The sequence below is a fragment of the Lacerta agilis genome, chromosome 12 (assembly GCF_009819535.1).
Source record: "Lacerta agilis isolate rLacAgi1 chromosome 12, rLacAgi1.pri, whole genome shotgun sequence".
Lineage (NCBI taxonomy): Eukaryota > Metazoa > Chordata > Lepidosauria > Squamata > Lacertidae > Lacerta > Lacerta agilis.
The window spans coordinates 18,609,917-18,625,839 of NC_046323.1; the positions used below are offsets into that span (position 1 = coordinate 18,609,917).

The window sequence follows — 15,923 nt, forward strand, 5'->3', positions numbered from 1 at the left end:
GGTCTCCCATTAACAGCAGGAAACAGAGTGAAGGGAAAAGCTGGGAACCTGGTTTACTGCCAAAGGTAGCATATAGAGGGGGATTTTTTCAAAGAAAAAGAGGTACCAAGAGGGTAGGACACCACCAGACTTGACATATATATCTTGAACAAATCCGAGAATGACCAATTCTTTGACCAAAAGAAATATTTCAAATAAGGCATATATATATATTACCACATTTTAAACTACAACTTTTGCAAGCACAACGTGGAGATTTAGGATTACTGAAATAAAAGATATATGCATGAATATGTCTATGACTAGAACTGCACAAAGACAATGTTTTAGACCTTACATAAACATCTCCATATCATCAAAATTGTGACACTCTAAATGGAAACCATTTCAGAAAAGCTTTGTATATATAGACATCCATATCATTAATTACCAAGCTATAAGGAAAACACATGTAACATGCGAGGCGGATATTTCAAGAAGCATACAAAGGTAAATATGCAATTTTTACAAGTACAATATAAGGTACAGGACAGGTTTAGAACTGCAAAATGGTGTTGGAGAGGAGGATGAAGACGATGAATGAGTTGCCGGTCGTCTTCTTCTCCGACTACACATGACCATGTAGAAGAAATAGTCCTGGGACTCAGGAAAAGTTCATGGAGCTCAGGAAAGTACTGAAACATCGAGTTCTGAAGAACCAACGATACCTGTAGAAGAAAGGAGGTTAAGCAAGCAAATCAAGGTGATCTGCTAGTGAATGCAGGTATGAGAGTAACTGGAACAAATCCAGGCAGCCAGGAACCAGAGGCCGCCCAGAGGCAAATAAAAGGCATAGATTGAGGATAGTTGCTGCATTTGACACTGGAAACTAGTGCAGCCAAACAACGAGGTGGATATTCTCAACTTGGTTCCTTAGCTCTCCAAGGGCGCACACATCTGGCAGGCACCCAAACAGCCTTTTCTTCAAGGGCAACTGCAGCATAACCACGACCCCAAGTGATGAGTGGAACTGGTCCTCGCCATTCAATATCAGGCAAGAGGCGATAAGAGACCAGAGGTCGAGGAAGCTGTTCCTCTTTCTTGAAGTGGAGATCCACTGGGGAATGAGGCTTGTTATGTGGAAAGAGAAGAAAATTCAAGGTGAACAGCACCTTTGCAACTGCCAAAGGGATCTCCGAGGCTGGAAGGTGACGTCCTGCAGTCTGTTTATGGAGCAGAGTTTTGAAAGTGAGGTGTGTCCTTTCAATGAGAGCTTGGCCTGTCGAATTAAACGGAATCCCATGAGATAGGGAAATGTTCCACTGCACACAAAAGTCACTAAAGGCCTGAGAAGCATAGGCCGGGCCATTATCTGTCTTAATGGCTTGAGGTTTTCCCATAACGGCAAAGGTTCTCATGCAGTGCTGTATGACGTGCCTCGCAGTTTCTCCCTTCAGTGCTGTAGCCCAAATGAAACCTGAAAAGGTGTCCACTGTGACATGCAATTTAGACATTGGAGCAAGGGCCGGGACATGTGTCACATCCATCTGCCACAGCTGATTCGCCTCCGTGCCTCGAGGATTTACAGCATCAAATGGCAAGCAGATAGGAGACTTGGAGCACGAAGGGCAGCATGAAATAATGTCCCTTGCTTGTGACATTGGAATGTTGAAGGTCTTGTGTAGAACCTTTGCTGATTGGTGGAAAGTTTCATGGCTTGTCACAGGATTGTCGAACAAGGAGAAAGCTAGAGTCCTGAGGGCAGCGTCTGCTACTGCATTTCCTTCCACCAGGAATCCTGGGAGGTTAGAATGAGAGCGCAAGTGTGCAGCAAAAAAAGGAAATGAACGTCTCTGCAATAGTTCTTGAAGCTGCGCGAACAAATTAAAGAGATTTTCGTCCATGGACGGAGACAGATAAGCAACTGGAAGCGATGATAACAGTCTATATACATACTGAGAATCTACAACGAGGTTGAATGCTTCTGTAGTGAAAGTTTGAAAAGCAAGAATTACTGCTGCCAGTTCCGATCTTTGTGCTGAAAGTTGTTTCTCTGTAAACACAGTTTTCCATTGTCCATCCTCCCGCCATGCAAGGACACCATAGGAAGAGGAGCCATCTGTGAACAGAGTTTTTGCAGCGGAAATAGGTTGAAGCACCAACATGGATGAAAGGTGATAGTTTACTTGTTGCAACAAAGTGAATCTTTTGTCCTTAGGAGGATTATACAAGAATGAACCGACAAAATCTGCAATAGCAATCTGGAAACTATCTGAAAACTGAATCAAAGTTAACACTTGTTCTTGAGAGAAAGGAAGGTAGATGGAAAGCAGATCATTTCCACTCAGGCGAATTGCACGGCCTCTGCACTTAACAAGGAGATCAGCAACAGCGTCCATACTGGGGTACACATTCCTTTGAGGCGTGTGTGAAAGATGAATCCATTCCACGATTGCCACTTTTGAGGAAGTATCCGGAACATATAAGGCTGCTGTAGGCAATCTTGGTGTAGTGAAGATGGCACATGAAAGAGCGCAGTTAGCTGTTGGCACACGATCTACAGCTATTTGGTGCAGTTTTGTGTTTACCCCTTGTAAAGCAAGACGCATCTCAGAGGTGCATGGAATAACATCTGAAGGAGATGTATGTCCCTTAAGAGCAGAAAACAATGGTGAAAGGTCAGATGTTGGAACTGCTAGAGACTTTCGAGCCCAGTTTATCTGTCCCAAGAGATGCTGCAGTTGTGTCAAGGTGAAGGATTCTGGAATGACTATGCTTGGCATCTCTGGCAGGGCTGTATCTTGAAGCAGTCTGTGACCTAAATAATGAAATGGAGCAGTGCGCTGTACCTTTTCTGGGGCAATACAAAGCCCAAAAGAGTTCAGGATGCGCGTAAGATGCTCAATATGATGCTCTGAGACCTTCTCTCCATGGATCAAGATGTCATCCATGTAATGACAAACTTCTAAGGCTGGATATTGTGCTCTGAAAGGCTGTAATGCTTTATCCACAAAGTTCTGGCAGAGAGTCGGTGAATTCACCATTCCTTGAGGGAGTACCTTCCAAGAGTATCTGGAAGCTGGTCTGGTGTTATTAAATACAGGTAGAGTGAAAGCGAACTTTTCTTGATCTGCAGGTGCTAGCGGGATAGTAAAGAAACAATCCTTGAGATCGATGATTGCAAGCTGATGGTTTCTAGGAATGAGGTTAGGATTAGGAAGTCCACATTGAAGGGGACCCATTGGAACAATTCTTTCGTTGATCTTTCTCAGGTCTTGAAGCAAACGCCATTTTCCACTTTTCTTCTTGATGACGAAGATTGGAGTGTTCCAAGGGCTATTAGAGGGTTGCACACGATCCTGGTGAAGCAGCTCTTTGATTAGGGCCTCTGCTGCAGCGAGCTTTTCTGACGTCAGCGCCCATTGGTCGACCCATACAGGGGGTCCTTCCTTCCATGTGAGTGGAAGAGCATGTACTGGCGCTGATGCAAAGGCCCACATCAAAAATGCGTATGGACAACAGTTCTTGCTTTAGACAATAAGTCTCTACCCCAAAGGGTGATAGGCACATCCATAACAAGTGGACGGAGCTGCACCATGGAGCCTGAGTCTGACTGGAAGGTAATCGGATGTACGCTCTGGTGGGCGGGTTCGAAACCTCCGACTCCGAAGACTTCCTGGGTGACAGTCGTTGCCCACTGGTCAGGCCAATCCTTTCTGGCGATCACTGTGACATCTGCGCCTGTATCAAGAAGACCCTTGATCTTTCGTCCACCCATTTCTAAGACGAGATGAGGGCGTTCTTCTGCAATCTTGATTAGCGCCATTGCTGCCTGAGGAGGCAAAGAGTCTACAGGAGCTGTAGGTGTAGAAGTAAGCAAATAGAGTCTGGCAATTTCTAAACCTTTTGTTAGGACACAAGGAACAGTTGAAAATCCTGGAATCAGCAACTGCGATGAATCTGTGATTCGAACTAGGCCTGCAGTCAGCGTGACTGTGGCAGGGAGGCGATCCATCCTAGGCAGAATAAGGCAAATTGAAGTATCTGGGAATGGACCACGAATAGATGTTGGCAATTGCTGAGCAAACCATGGATTTGAAAAGTAACAGTCCTCTGTTAAGAAGAGTGGTATACCTGGGACAGAAGAAGCTTCTTGTTCTTCATTGGCAGTGTCTGAAGACATCTTTTTGGCTTCAGGTTTTTTGCATTGCTGAAGTTGGCAACTCTGAAGCTGCTTGGCGTTGAGTTGGCAAACTTGAGGTTCTTCCATTAGTAAGAGTTGCTGATGCTGTTGAACCTGTTGGCATTCAGTCAGTCGTGCATCAGACTGACAGGATGGAGCTTCTTCTTTGACACAAGACAGTTGAAGTTGTTGTCCATGATAATTATTTGGTTGTGGCGGGTTGAGCTTAAAAGCTGGAGGTGACACAAAGGTGTGGACATTGTTAACTGGAGTGATGTTTAAGCTTCCACAAGAGGGAGCTGTCTCACTCGCTTGCATTCTTTGGCCACATGGAAAGTGATCATCAGTCGGGTTGCTTCCTGGATATTGCTGTTTCATCAAGGGCAAATGTCCTTCAATTACAGATTGACCTTGACTCAAAGGTGAGTAAAGCTCAGGTGCTGCGAGGTTGACCTCAGTAGGATGTTTTCTCAACGTTGAAGGCAATTCTGCGATCAGAGACTTGACTGTGATTGCTTGTTGTGAAGCGGGGGTGACATCAGCAGGAACTGAAGGGCGGTTAGCAGAAGGTGAACTGAATGCTATGTTCTCTACTGGAACCCTTGGAATAGGTAAGGCAGATGATGAAACCTCTGGAACCTGAATGTTTGATGAGGTCACATCTTTTCTCTGGACATCTGAAGAGTAGATATCTCTCTGGATCACTCTTTTTTCCTGATGACCTGGATAAGGAGTAGCGTTGTTCACCTTTCTGGGATGGTTGACTTTCATGATGTTCTTGAGCTTGCACCCTATTGTTTTACCGGGGCCGGGGCGCGGCCCGCAGAACCGTTTCCCTGAACTGGAGATGAGGTAGGTGATGTATTTTGTGGATTCAAACGACAATCGTTCGCCCAATGAAATCCTTTTTGACAGATGGGACATCTCTCTGGTGGCTTGGCAGAAGGCCTTGGTGTTGCCGTGCACTGCGACCTGAAATGCCCATCGCCTCCACACCCATAGCACTTCTTGACTGGCGTAGAGCTGTCTTGACGTGGCATCTGTACCGCAGCTGCCAAGAGGTGTGCTTTGTAGGAGTGGGTACCAACATTCTGGCAGACGCGTAGCATCTCAGTCAATGTGGCATCTGGACGAGCTGCAACTGCTGTTAGGGCATTCTTGCAGTCATCATTGGCATTTTCAAAGGCAAGTTGTTTTGTCAGCATGTTTCTGGCATGACGATCTTCTATCTGGCGTTCCACTGCAACAATCAGGCGATCCACGAAGTCCCCATAAGGCTCTTTTGGACCTTGCCTAACTGCAGCGAATCCTGATACTGAGCTGGCATCTGTGCGATTGGGTAATCTGCGCCAAGCTTTGACTACGATGTCTGCTATGGTGACGAGTGCAGCATCAGGTATGGCTAGCTGTTGATTGAGATTGGAGTAATGTCCTGATCCTGTGAGCATATCTTCTGTGGCGAGTGGTGTTGCACGTCTGGCTGCTACTTCTTTCCACTCTTGCAGGCACAGAAGAGCATCTGTAGGCGACAGGAAGGTGCGAAGTATCAACTTCCAATCAGATGGCAGAAGTCTACTAGTGGACAGTCCTTCAAGTAAACTTCTAGTATAAGGAGCTTGAAGTCCATTTTCGCGTATGGCTTTTCGCAGTTCACGTAGTGTTTCAAAAGGAATGGCTTGATATCTTGCAGGTTGTCCTCCATTGGCACGAATCACTGGAAAAATGTGCATTGGATCAGCACTAAAGTCTATTTGTCCCAAAGCTGCTTCCAAAGCTTGAGTTCTGCAAATGGGTTGCATTGCTGTTGGATCTGTAGGTGGCATCAGTGAGTTTAAATCTTCTTGATGCTTTCCAAGTGATGAGCCACTAGATGGTGCTAAAGAGTCTTTGACATCTGGATGCCTTGAAGATGGCTGACTATGAAGACAAGATGGCTGACTTGAAGTTGGATGAAGACAAGATGGCTGACTTGAAGTTGGATGAAGACAAGATGGCTGACTTGAAGTTGGAGCATAAGGTTGTTGGCTCTGTACTGCAAGTCCTGGCATCTGGATCATCATTGTTTGGCTTTGTTCTTGTCTTGGAATCTGCATTGGCATCGGAGGTGCTGAAGGGTTGGTAAATTGCTGTTGTGCTGCTTGCATTGAAGCTTGGATTGCTGTTGATTGGAAATCAGCTTGCTGCAAAACTGGAGCTGCTGGCTTGAGCGCGGCCTGCAGGGCAGCAGGGTTTGCTGGCAAAAAGGCTGCTTGCTGCTGCTGCTGCTGGATCGCTGGCAAAAGCGCGGCTTGCGATGGAGGAAGTGGGACCGTTGCTTGGAGCGAGGTCCGCGGCTGCTGCTGACTTGAGATCGCTGGCTGGTAAAAGGCCTGCGATGACTGCTGAGCGACTGGCGGTGGGGCAGTCCGCGGCGGGGCTTGAAAGGCCGACGGCGTCTGCTGCACCGGCACAGGCGGCAATGAATCTGGCAACGACAAATTGGACAAGGGCGAGTGCGTGTACGACAACGGGGCCTGAACTGGCTGCTGCGAGGGGGCCGAAAATGGCACAACCGCAAGCGGCAGCACAGGGGCACTATTAAAAGCAGTATTTCCTAAATTCACTGTTCCATTAAGCAAAACGTTTCTTGGAGCGATTTGTTGAAAGCAGTTTCTTACTTTGCTCCATACTAATTGTACAGGAATTCCGATTTTCGGGTTGGCCATAAATTCTAACCCGATCCTTTCCCATGAAGCTAAATCTTTCGTTCCCTCCTTAGGGACCCAAGGGCAAACTTCCCCAATAGTTTTAACTAAAAGCTCTACTTCTGATTCAGAGACAGGGTGACCATTTCTTTTCAAAAGGTACAATAAATCTTCACAAAATTTAACTTGAGCAGTTGAGAGTGAGGAGCCCATTTTTAGCACTTTTCCAAAACTTTTCCTCCCCCACCCGTAGGCTTCTACTAGGGGACACCGGTCCTACCCGTAGGCTTTGACCGAAAAACCTGGCACCCGTAGGCTTTTGCCAGAAAACCTCCACCCCCACCCGTGGGCTTCTACTAGGGGCTACCGGCCCTACCCGTAGGCTTTGACCGAAAAACCTGGCACCCGTAGGCTTTTGCCAGAAAACCTTTCCCTCCCACCCGTAGGCTTTTTCGGGAGACACCGGCCCTACCCGTAGGCTTTGACCGAAAACCCTGGCACCCGTAGGCTTTTGCCAGACCCTTCCCACCCGTAGGCTTTAGGGAAGACCTTACTCTGCCCGTAGGCTTACACTAAACTCCTTGCCGCTCTACCCGGGGACCCCTTGGGGCAAAATATACACGCGCGCAATTTCTATTTACAGTACTTTGGGCAAGCGGTGGATTCGCGCTACTGCAGCGAAATCCTGGATGAACCGGGCCGTTATACCTCACCTCTCAACGTCTGTTTCCGAGCCACTTCCGATATGTTGCCTTTAACCGGAGTCTTCGTGGAAGCGATTTTCGACTACGCTTCGCCTCACACGGGGCACCACTTGTCGGGGTATGGGTGCTGGAGCTCCTCGTGCACGGCCTTGGACTGGTTATGCACGAGGTACCAGTTGCGGGGAAAGCGGCCAGCGTTCCGCGTGCTTTTGAGCACGGTCGCCGGCCAAGCCTCACAGTCTGAAGGATGATGAGTAAGCCAATTGAAGACTCTAGTGGTGTGTGAGTTCCTAATTGCCTTCTTTAAAGAAAAGTTGCCTCGTGAAATAAAATATATACCCTGACTCTGAATAGACGGACCAATTTACAGAAAATTAAAATTTTTACTTTACTCCCCCCGTTAACCCCAAAGGAAGACAGACACCGGTTGTATCTTTAGTGGCTTCGGCAGAACCCGCGTAGGCTCGTCCCCTAAGCTAAGTTCTCCTAAGCTTAAAGACCCTGCGCGCCCAATCTTCCGCGAGGCTAACTAAATAAACTAAAACCGAAATATCTTCCGCGGGCCTAACCCTAGGCTAACCTAAAAGAAAACCTAACTAAAACTAAAACCGAATGATCTTCCGCGATCTAACTCTAACTAAAGAAAAACCCATCCAACCCATCCAGCCCGCTCCTGATCCCTTAAACTAAACTTGACTTCAACTAAAACCCAACTAAAAGAACATGAACGAACTCCTCCTGCCTAAGCGGGGTGCCTCTGCCTTTTATTAGGGAACAAACGTGACATCATCATTAGTACTTTAACCAATAAAATCACTGTTGCTGCCCTCCAAAAAGGCGGGAAGCAAGTTTAACGCTCATTAACAACTTTGAACATGACCGGATCTACAAAATAAAGGCGGATTAATCTCGTAAGTGAACCACACTATTCATTCATGCTTTCACTTTCGCTTTTACGCGCAATTATACCAAAAGTAGACCTCGAAAAACTTATAAAATAACCAAATAAATATGAATCCATGGCGGATCCGTGAAACGTATTCCGACAGGGTGGTGTTAGAAGCAAAATATGAAAACGTTTAAAAAAATAGTGTGGCAAAATAACTTCCTGAATGGGATTTCTGTAGAGTTTTGTGAATGTGCAGATGCATATGGGTTTAATGGGTATTGACTGAACTGGCTCTCCCACCCCAAAGTTCCCCTCCCTCCAAAATGCTGACGAACCTTGGAGCCTTCACAAGCTTACATCAACTTGCCAACATCTCTTGGGGTGGGGATAACCAATACAAGAATGTTAACTGTATGTGTGTGTGTATATAATTAAAATTATTAACGCTTAAGTTAGTTGCCACGAGTATGTTCCACTAATTCCACTACCCCCCAAAATGGATAGCACACTTGATCTCATAAGCATTTTCAACTGTTTTTTTTTAAAAGCAAGATTTCCACCCCCACCCCCACCCCAGTATTTCTAGTTGGCTTACATAACTCAGGGCAGGGCAGGACCTGTGACACCCTCCCCATCTTCAATGTACAGTACTTGAACTCCAGCTTCCAGGAGCATGAAGGATGAAGGAAGTTGGAGATCAGAGTTAGGGCACCACAGATACCACATCTGTGTGGAAGTACAAGATTGGCCCAAATTCCCTTTAGACATTTGTGTTTTGGAAGAGTTTCTCTGAACATAAAGGTCAAGGTAAAGGACCCTTGACAGTTACATCCAGTCGTGAGTGACTCTGGGGTTGCGGCGCTCATCTCACTTTACTGGCCGAGGGAGCCGACGTTTGTCCAAAGACAGTTTTTCCGGGTCATGTGGCCAGCATGACTAAGCTGCTTCTGGCGAAACCAGAGCAGCGCACGGAAACGCCGTTTACCTTCCCGCCGGAGCGGTACCTATTTATCTACTTGCACTTTGATGTGCTTTCGAACTGCTAGGTGGGCAGGAGCTGGCACAAAGCAACGGGAGCTTACCCTGTCACGGGGATTCAAACTGCCGACCTTCCAATCGGCAAGCCCTAGGCTCAGTGGTTTAGACCATAGCGCCACCCGCATCCATGTCTGAACATGGAGAACATGAAGTACAGCAGACTTTACAGGTCCAGAGGATTCCCCTCAGTTTGATAACAAAGGTTTTCCTTTAGCTGCTACATTTCCCCCCACAATTGCTTCTTCAGCACTTCAAGAGAAAACACTTCATGTATCTGGGAGAGATAAAAAGCTGCACTCAAGGGTACATTACACACACACTGGCCCTGTGCTTTTCTTTTGACTGTGAAGAGCAATATTTTCATTCACAAAAGGGACAGTTGAGAACAGTAGAGATAAAGTGGGACAGAAAGGCCATACTCACCACATTGACATTAAAAGCATAAAGCAGGTCAAAAGGAAGTGCAGCAATTAAATCAATGATGAACCAGGTAGTCACATAGTGGATACAAATAGATCTCGCTTCAAATATTACTTGGCCAGACTTGCTGACGTACGTTGTTCGGAAATTTAAAATAATATCTGCTTGAGAAAGAAAGAAGTTGTCAGAGACTGCTATTTTTCCCCCTTTAAATGATAAGTAGAGGGCAAAAGAAGAAGAAGAAGAGTTTGGATTTGATATCCCGCTTTATCACTACCCGAAGGAGTCTCAAAGCGGCTAACATTCTCCTTTCCCTTCCTCCCCCACAACAAACACTCTGTGAGGTGAGTGGGGCTGAGAGACTTCAAAGAAGTGAGACTAACCCAAAGTCACCCAGCAGCTGCATGTGGAGGAGCGGAGAAACGCAAACCCGGTTCACCAGATTACAAGTCTACCACTATTAACTACTACACCACACTGCAATGCAATGCTCTTCATTTATTTCACAATAAAAACCTGGGAGGGAAACACTTTTGGCAAATATTTTTCAGATATTTAGCAGGCCACTCCACACAACATCGTGAGGACTTGCTCAGAATGGAAAAGCTGAGTCAGCTGAAAGTAACTGAATGGTGAGAGATGGTGGGGACAGATCAAAGCTAAGAATTACAGCGTGGTGACTTGCACAGTTTATGTGTTTCTGTATTACAGTTTATGGCTGCATTGCCTATTGCCATGAGAAATGCTTTTGATGTGGCATGCTAGAGCATGTTAAAATCCAAACAAAAGTTCAGATTCTGGCAGTTGTCTCAATTATTCTCATGTTCCAGAAGATGAGGACCATATATTGGCCTCAGGCATATAGCTCTTACTGGTGTCAAGGAGAACATTGCTCTAACATCTACAGAATGTCAAAGGAATTTTGCTAGAAGCTGCCAGGTCCTGGCATTATTTTATTTTCACTCTATCAAAACCTTGCACAGAGTTTATATAATGCTTTGCTCGTATCTGACCATTTCAGTTCATGTCACCTCAATCAGAAATTGCATCTCTGCAATTCAAATTGCACCATTGTTTTCAGTAATAGCTCCCATGGACCAGGCTGGGCAGCGATTGCCTTTCCCTGAGATAACTCAGAATGCAATATATATCTATATCTATCTATATCTATACCTATCTATCTATCTATCTATCTATCTATTTTGCAAAATGTGTGTGTGTGAGAGAGAAAGAGACTGCAATGTACGACCTCTGAAAAGAAACCATGAGAAAAATGTTGTCATGCTGAAGTTGGCGAAACTTCACACACATTGCCTTAACTGCAATATGACTGATCTAAAGCCATTTGTCACTATGAATCCCCTGAATGTGCAGCAGGAGCTCTGCAAACAGGAAACTCCACAGGACAGTGTGAAGTCCCTGGTAGTGACATGCAACTATCAAGAGCTATAGCTTGGCTTCTGGGTACATCACAGTCTATTTCGCTTGTGAATAGAAACCATACATCTGGAGGACCACAAGGACCAATTGTCTTAAGGCATTTTAAAAAAAATTACTATAAAAATATGAACCATGCTTTAGCTATTTTTTAACTTGAAAATGTCTTCAATGTGCAGCAGTATGTTCCTATGTGAGCCTACTCAGAAGTAGATCCAATGAATTTAAAATAAACCTCTGCTCATCTACTCAAAAGTAAGTTTGGTGGGAATCCCTGGTAAGTGTGCATAGTACTGATTGATGCTTAGAGCTTGTGCTTTACACTAGAAATGTATTCTTCTTGGTGCATTCATTAATCCAGCGAACCCTTTGACTCTAACAACGGTTCAATGTAGCGTTAAAACTGGCACAAGGCAGGGGTTAATTAGCCCCAGAACCTTTTCAAATGCTAGTAATCACCTAGCTCTGAAATATATGTAAAAGAGGAGAGAGGGCAGCAAAGAGGAGGAAATGTTTTGAAATGGTCCTTTGTCTTCTTACAGTTGTTTTTTGTAGCACCTTCAGTACAGTTGTGAAGGCTTCCAAGCCACAATAGGGAAAAATATTCCACTGCCATCTTACAGTTGCTCTCTATAACCTTTTCTTTTTGTAAAGGCACAAGTGACTGAATATGACACACAAGCTGCCAGGTTTTGCACTATTTCACACTTCAGCTCTAAAGTGGCACATGGCCTCTCTCTTTTTCCTGAGAGAAAAGGAAAAAAAGGAAGGACTTCACAAGACAATGTCAGGACATGTCCAGCCTATGTCGCACAATTCCTCACAAATCAGAACCACCATTATTATTATTATTATTATTATTATTATTATTATTATTATTACTGTATTATTATTATTATTATTCCCTTCATCTGTAGATCTTTACACATTCTCAATTCCTTCTTCCTGTCTGCTAGATTTCCCATTATTCCCCTTGTTTGTTTCAAAAGCATTTCTAAACTGCTTTAATTTTTTTAAAAAACAAAAACAATAATAGGCAGGCTACAAAAACAACACAAAAGGCAGTAAAAGGGTTTAATAAAAACAGTAAAGCAACGTTATCAAAAAGGTAAAAACGAGGTAAAAACGGGAATTAGGAATAGCAGGGTCTAATCTTATGGATCGGGGAAAACCTTATTGTTAATCATAATTTAGAATGACCTTTAGATGCAGTACTGGCCCAAGACATTTTGCTGCCCTAAATGGAGCCGAAGTTTTAGCTCCACTATAGTGTTCAGACTATACCAGTAAGATGAAACAATAAATGGTTTATTTCTTGGTTTCTTTTTACATAGTTCTCAGTCTGGTATCCACCTTGGAAACATTTACGAAAAGCACAGTCCTAGAGCATGCTCATTTCTATCTTTTCTAAAGAGACGCTTTCCCCTTTGGGCCACACATTTTTTACACTCCTCCCCCTCTAGTGAACATACTGTCAGCAGCATATTTCTATATAGCCTATTGGTAATAGGAATAAAGAGGGGCCGCCACCAGCAGGGCCAGTGCTCTGAAAAAGTTTTGCTGCAACATTCAGGCATCAAACTCCCCATCTCAATGGGGACTAAAGCAGGGGAAAGGAGCAGACATAACTGTAGGAGCCAACTCCTAGGGGCTATGGTCCCTTTTGCCCTCCCTAAAATTTATGGGCACTGCCATTCAAATGGTGTGTGTGCACCATGTCATGTGATTGATTGTGTGGGTTGGGGCTTACCGCCCCCTGCCCCCCTCAAGAAAAACATTTTGGTCAAGTTGTCACCCCTGGGAGCAGACATGATAGGACTGAGAATGTGAGATGACTTTGACAAATCCCCCCAAAAAAACTTTCTAAAGTAAAATAACACTCATCGTTTCCACTTTGGGTTCTTAATATAATCTAGATTATAAATAAACTGGGGACCGTAATACTCTCTATCACGGGTAATATCAGCAGGGGAAGGAATCTGCTCCAGTGAGACATGCTCGTGATGCTAGACTCCAATTTGCACACCAAGGTTTTCAAGGAAGCCCTGCTATGCCATCCCTGGATGCGACTGAAGGTTCTGCCTAGGTCATTAAGCTGGAGATAGATGGGCTGTTTTAGCTCCTGTGCTCAGAAGTGTGCAAACATCATCCTTGAATGTGCACATACAGCATCTAACGCTAATATGGCTTGTGACAAGCATGTCAGGTTTCATAATTGCTTTTTCTCAGCCCTACTTCCTGATTTGCTTATAAATATACATAAGATCCTAGTTCCTTTTGTGGCCAACTATTATGCCTGCAGAGTGTTGCCACTAAAGAGTTTCTGATGAAAAGCAATCAAAGCACTGGAACATTTTCACTGGGCATATTGTTCTTCACCCCTTTGACTTTTTACTCAATCAGGCAATTCTGGCAAATTTTAAACTTTTCTTCAGCAATGGCTTTTCCCCCTACATTTTTTTTCTTGCTGTCACTGAATAGTCATTATTCTACAAAAGTCACATCCAGAGAAGATTAATTAGGCTTTACTTCCTGACCTTCTAAAAGCTGCACATTTGTTTAATTGGTCTCATTGCTATTTGTTTTATTTTATTTTTCAGAGCCTTAAGATATGGTGACTTTGACAGATTTTCCCATAAAATTTCCACAGTAAAAAAGAAAAAGAAACAACCACCCCTAAGTAATAATTTTCAAGTTTAGTTCTTAATTAAACTACAGTATTCCAGCCTGTTTAGAAATAAAATTAGGGCAACATTCAAAGCCTGGTTTATCAATCAGATTAAACCTACAAATCAGGAGCACTCATTCATTACAAGGAAAGGGAGAAAGCCAACCATTCCTGCTGAGAAGAAACAGATAAATAGCAGCTTTGGTCTATTCTAGTAATGGAAAACATGACAACAGACCTAAACAAGAGATTAGAAGATAGCTATCTACTTATTGAACTACCATGATTCAGTTTTCTAAACGTAAAAGCCAACTAAGAGACACAAAAAGCAATTTATTATTATTGACCTGTTTAAAAACATATATAGGATGTGTTTATAACTTCACTTACTTGGGAGTAAACCTCATTGAGTTCAATAGAACTTACTTCTAAGTAGACACAGAATCATAGAGTTGGAAGGGACCACAAGGGTCATGTAGTCCAACTCCCTGCGGAACGACCCTGAGATAAAGAGTCTCATGCTCTACTAACTATAAGTTATTTTGCCTGCATGGTTAGGACCTATAAATGACTCGGATTAAGGAATTGATAGGATGCTCATCAAATTTGCAGATGGCACCAAACTGGGAAGAGTAGCTAATACTTCAGAAGATAGAATCAGGATTCAAGATGACCTTAACAGATTGCAGAACTGGGCTGAAACTAACAAAATCAATTTTGGTAGGGACAAATGTAAGGTTCACCTGACTTGACATCAGTACATGTGAAAAGGATCTAGGGGTCTTGATTGCATCAACAGTAGTGTCCAGATCAAGGGAAGTAATTGTATCATTCTATTCTGCCATGGTCAAATCCCATCTGTATTACTGTGTCCAGTTCTGGGCACCACAATTTAAGAAGGATATTGACAAGCTGGAATGTAGACAGAGGAGGGTGACCAAGATGATCACGGATCTGGAAACCAAGCCTTCCTTATGAGGAACAGTTGAGGGAGTTGAACATGTTTAGCCTGAAGAACAGAAGTCTGAGAGATGCTATGATAGCCATCTTCAAATGTATGGAGGGTTGTCTCATGAAGATGGAGCTAAGTTATTTTCTCCTGGATTCAAATTTACAAGAAAGGAGATTCCAACTGAATATTAGGAAGAACTTTCTGACACGGAGTTTGGCAGTGGAACGGACTACCTCCAAAGGCAGTATACATCCTCCCCTCTTCATTGGAGGTTTTTAAACAGTGCTTGTGTGGCCAGGGATTCTTTAGCTGCAATTCCTGCAAGGGGTTGGACTAGATGAGCCTCAAGGTCGTTTCAAACTCTACAATGCTATGATTCTATGGTCCCCACTTCCCTGTTTCAAAATCTCTCTCTCTCTCTCTCTCTCTCTCTCTGTATATATACTTCGAAGTCCACATTTGATTGTCCACTATGGTAATAATTATGTTACTGCAGTCAATATGTTCCTGAATAGGCTGTGCTCCTGCACTTATGCTCCTGAATAAACATCCATGTAATCTGAAACATGGAAGAAGGGAACATTCATAAAAATTATAAGGGATTATAAACACTTTCATTGTTTCCGCTTTCTTCCTCTTTACTAAGGCTTTAAATCTACAACAATTGTTGTTGTTGTTTTTTTAAAAAAACCAAACAAACCCAACAACCATAATTTTATTAATCTAGATTTCCAAGATCGCCTACAAAAGAGAACCATAAAACAAATCAAAAACATCAGAAACAAAAGCTTTTGAACTTCTGCTTTTAAATCTACAACGATTCTGAGCTTTTTAAATACTCCTGTGATGTGGATTCACGCTGAAACCCCTGACCTCAAAGAAGTTGCTCCAGTAAAGCTGAGTCAATATGATGTCCAAAATGGCTATCCTTTTTGGACAGCCCTCTTTTTTATTTTATTTTTGAGGAAT

The 15,923-nt window shown here is 43.8% G+C and overlaps 1 protein-coding gene across 4 annotated transcripts in view; it reads right to left on the reverse strand.

The window, feature by feature from the left end:
* Positions 1–15,923, reverse strand: part of KCNH8 (potassium voltage-gated channel subfamily H member 8) — a 162,050-nt gene that overhangs the window by 60,409 nt on the left and 85,718 nt on the right. For 2 of the 4 annotated variants that reach the window (XM_033165994.1, XM_033165992.1), the window contains exon 6: positions 9,901–10,061. The exons of 1 other annotated variant lie outside the window; for it this stretch is intronic. In XM_033165994.1, coding sequence (XP_033021885.1) covers positions 9,901–10,061 — 161 coding nt within the window. The remainder of the gene's footprint in view (positions 1–9,900; positions 10,062–15,923) is intronic. One more of the 4 variants, XM_033165993.1, reaches the window with a different exon arrangement.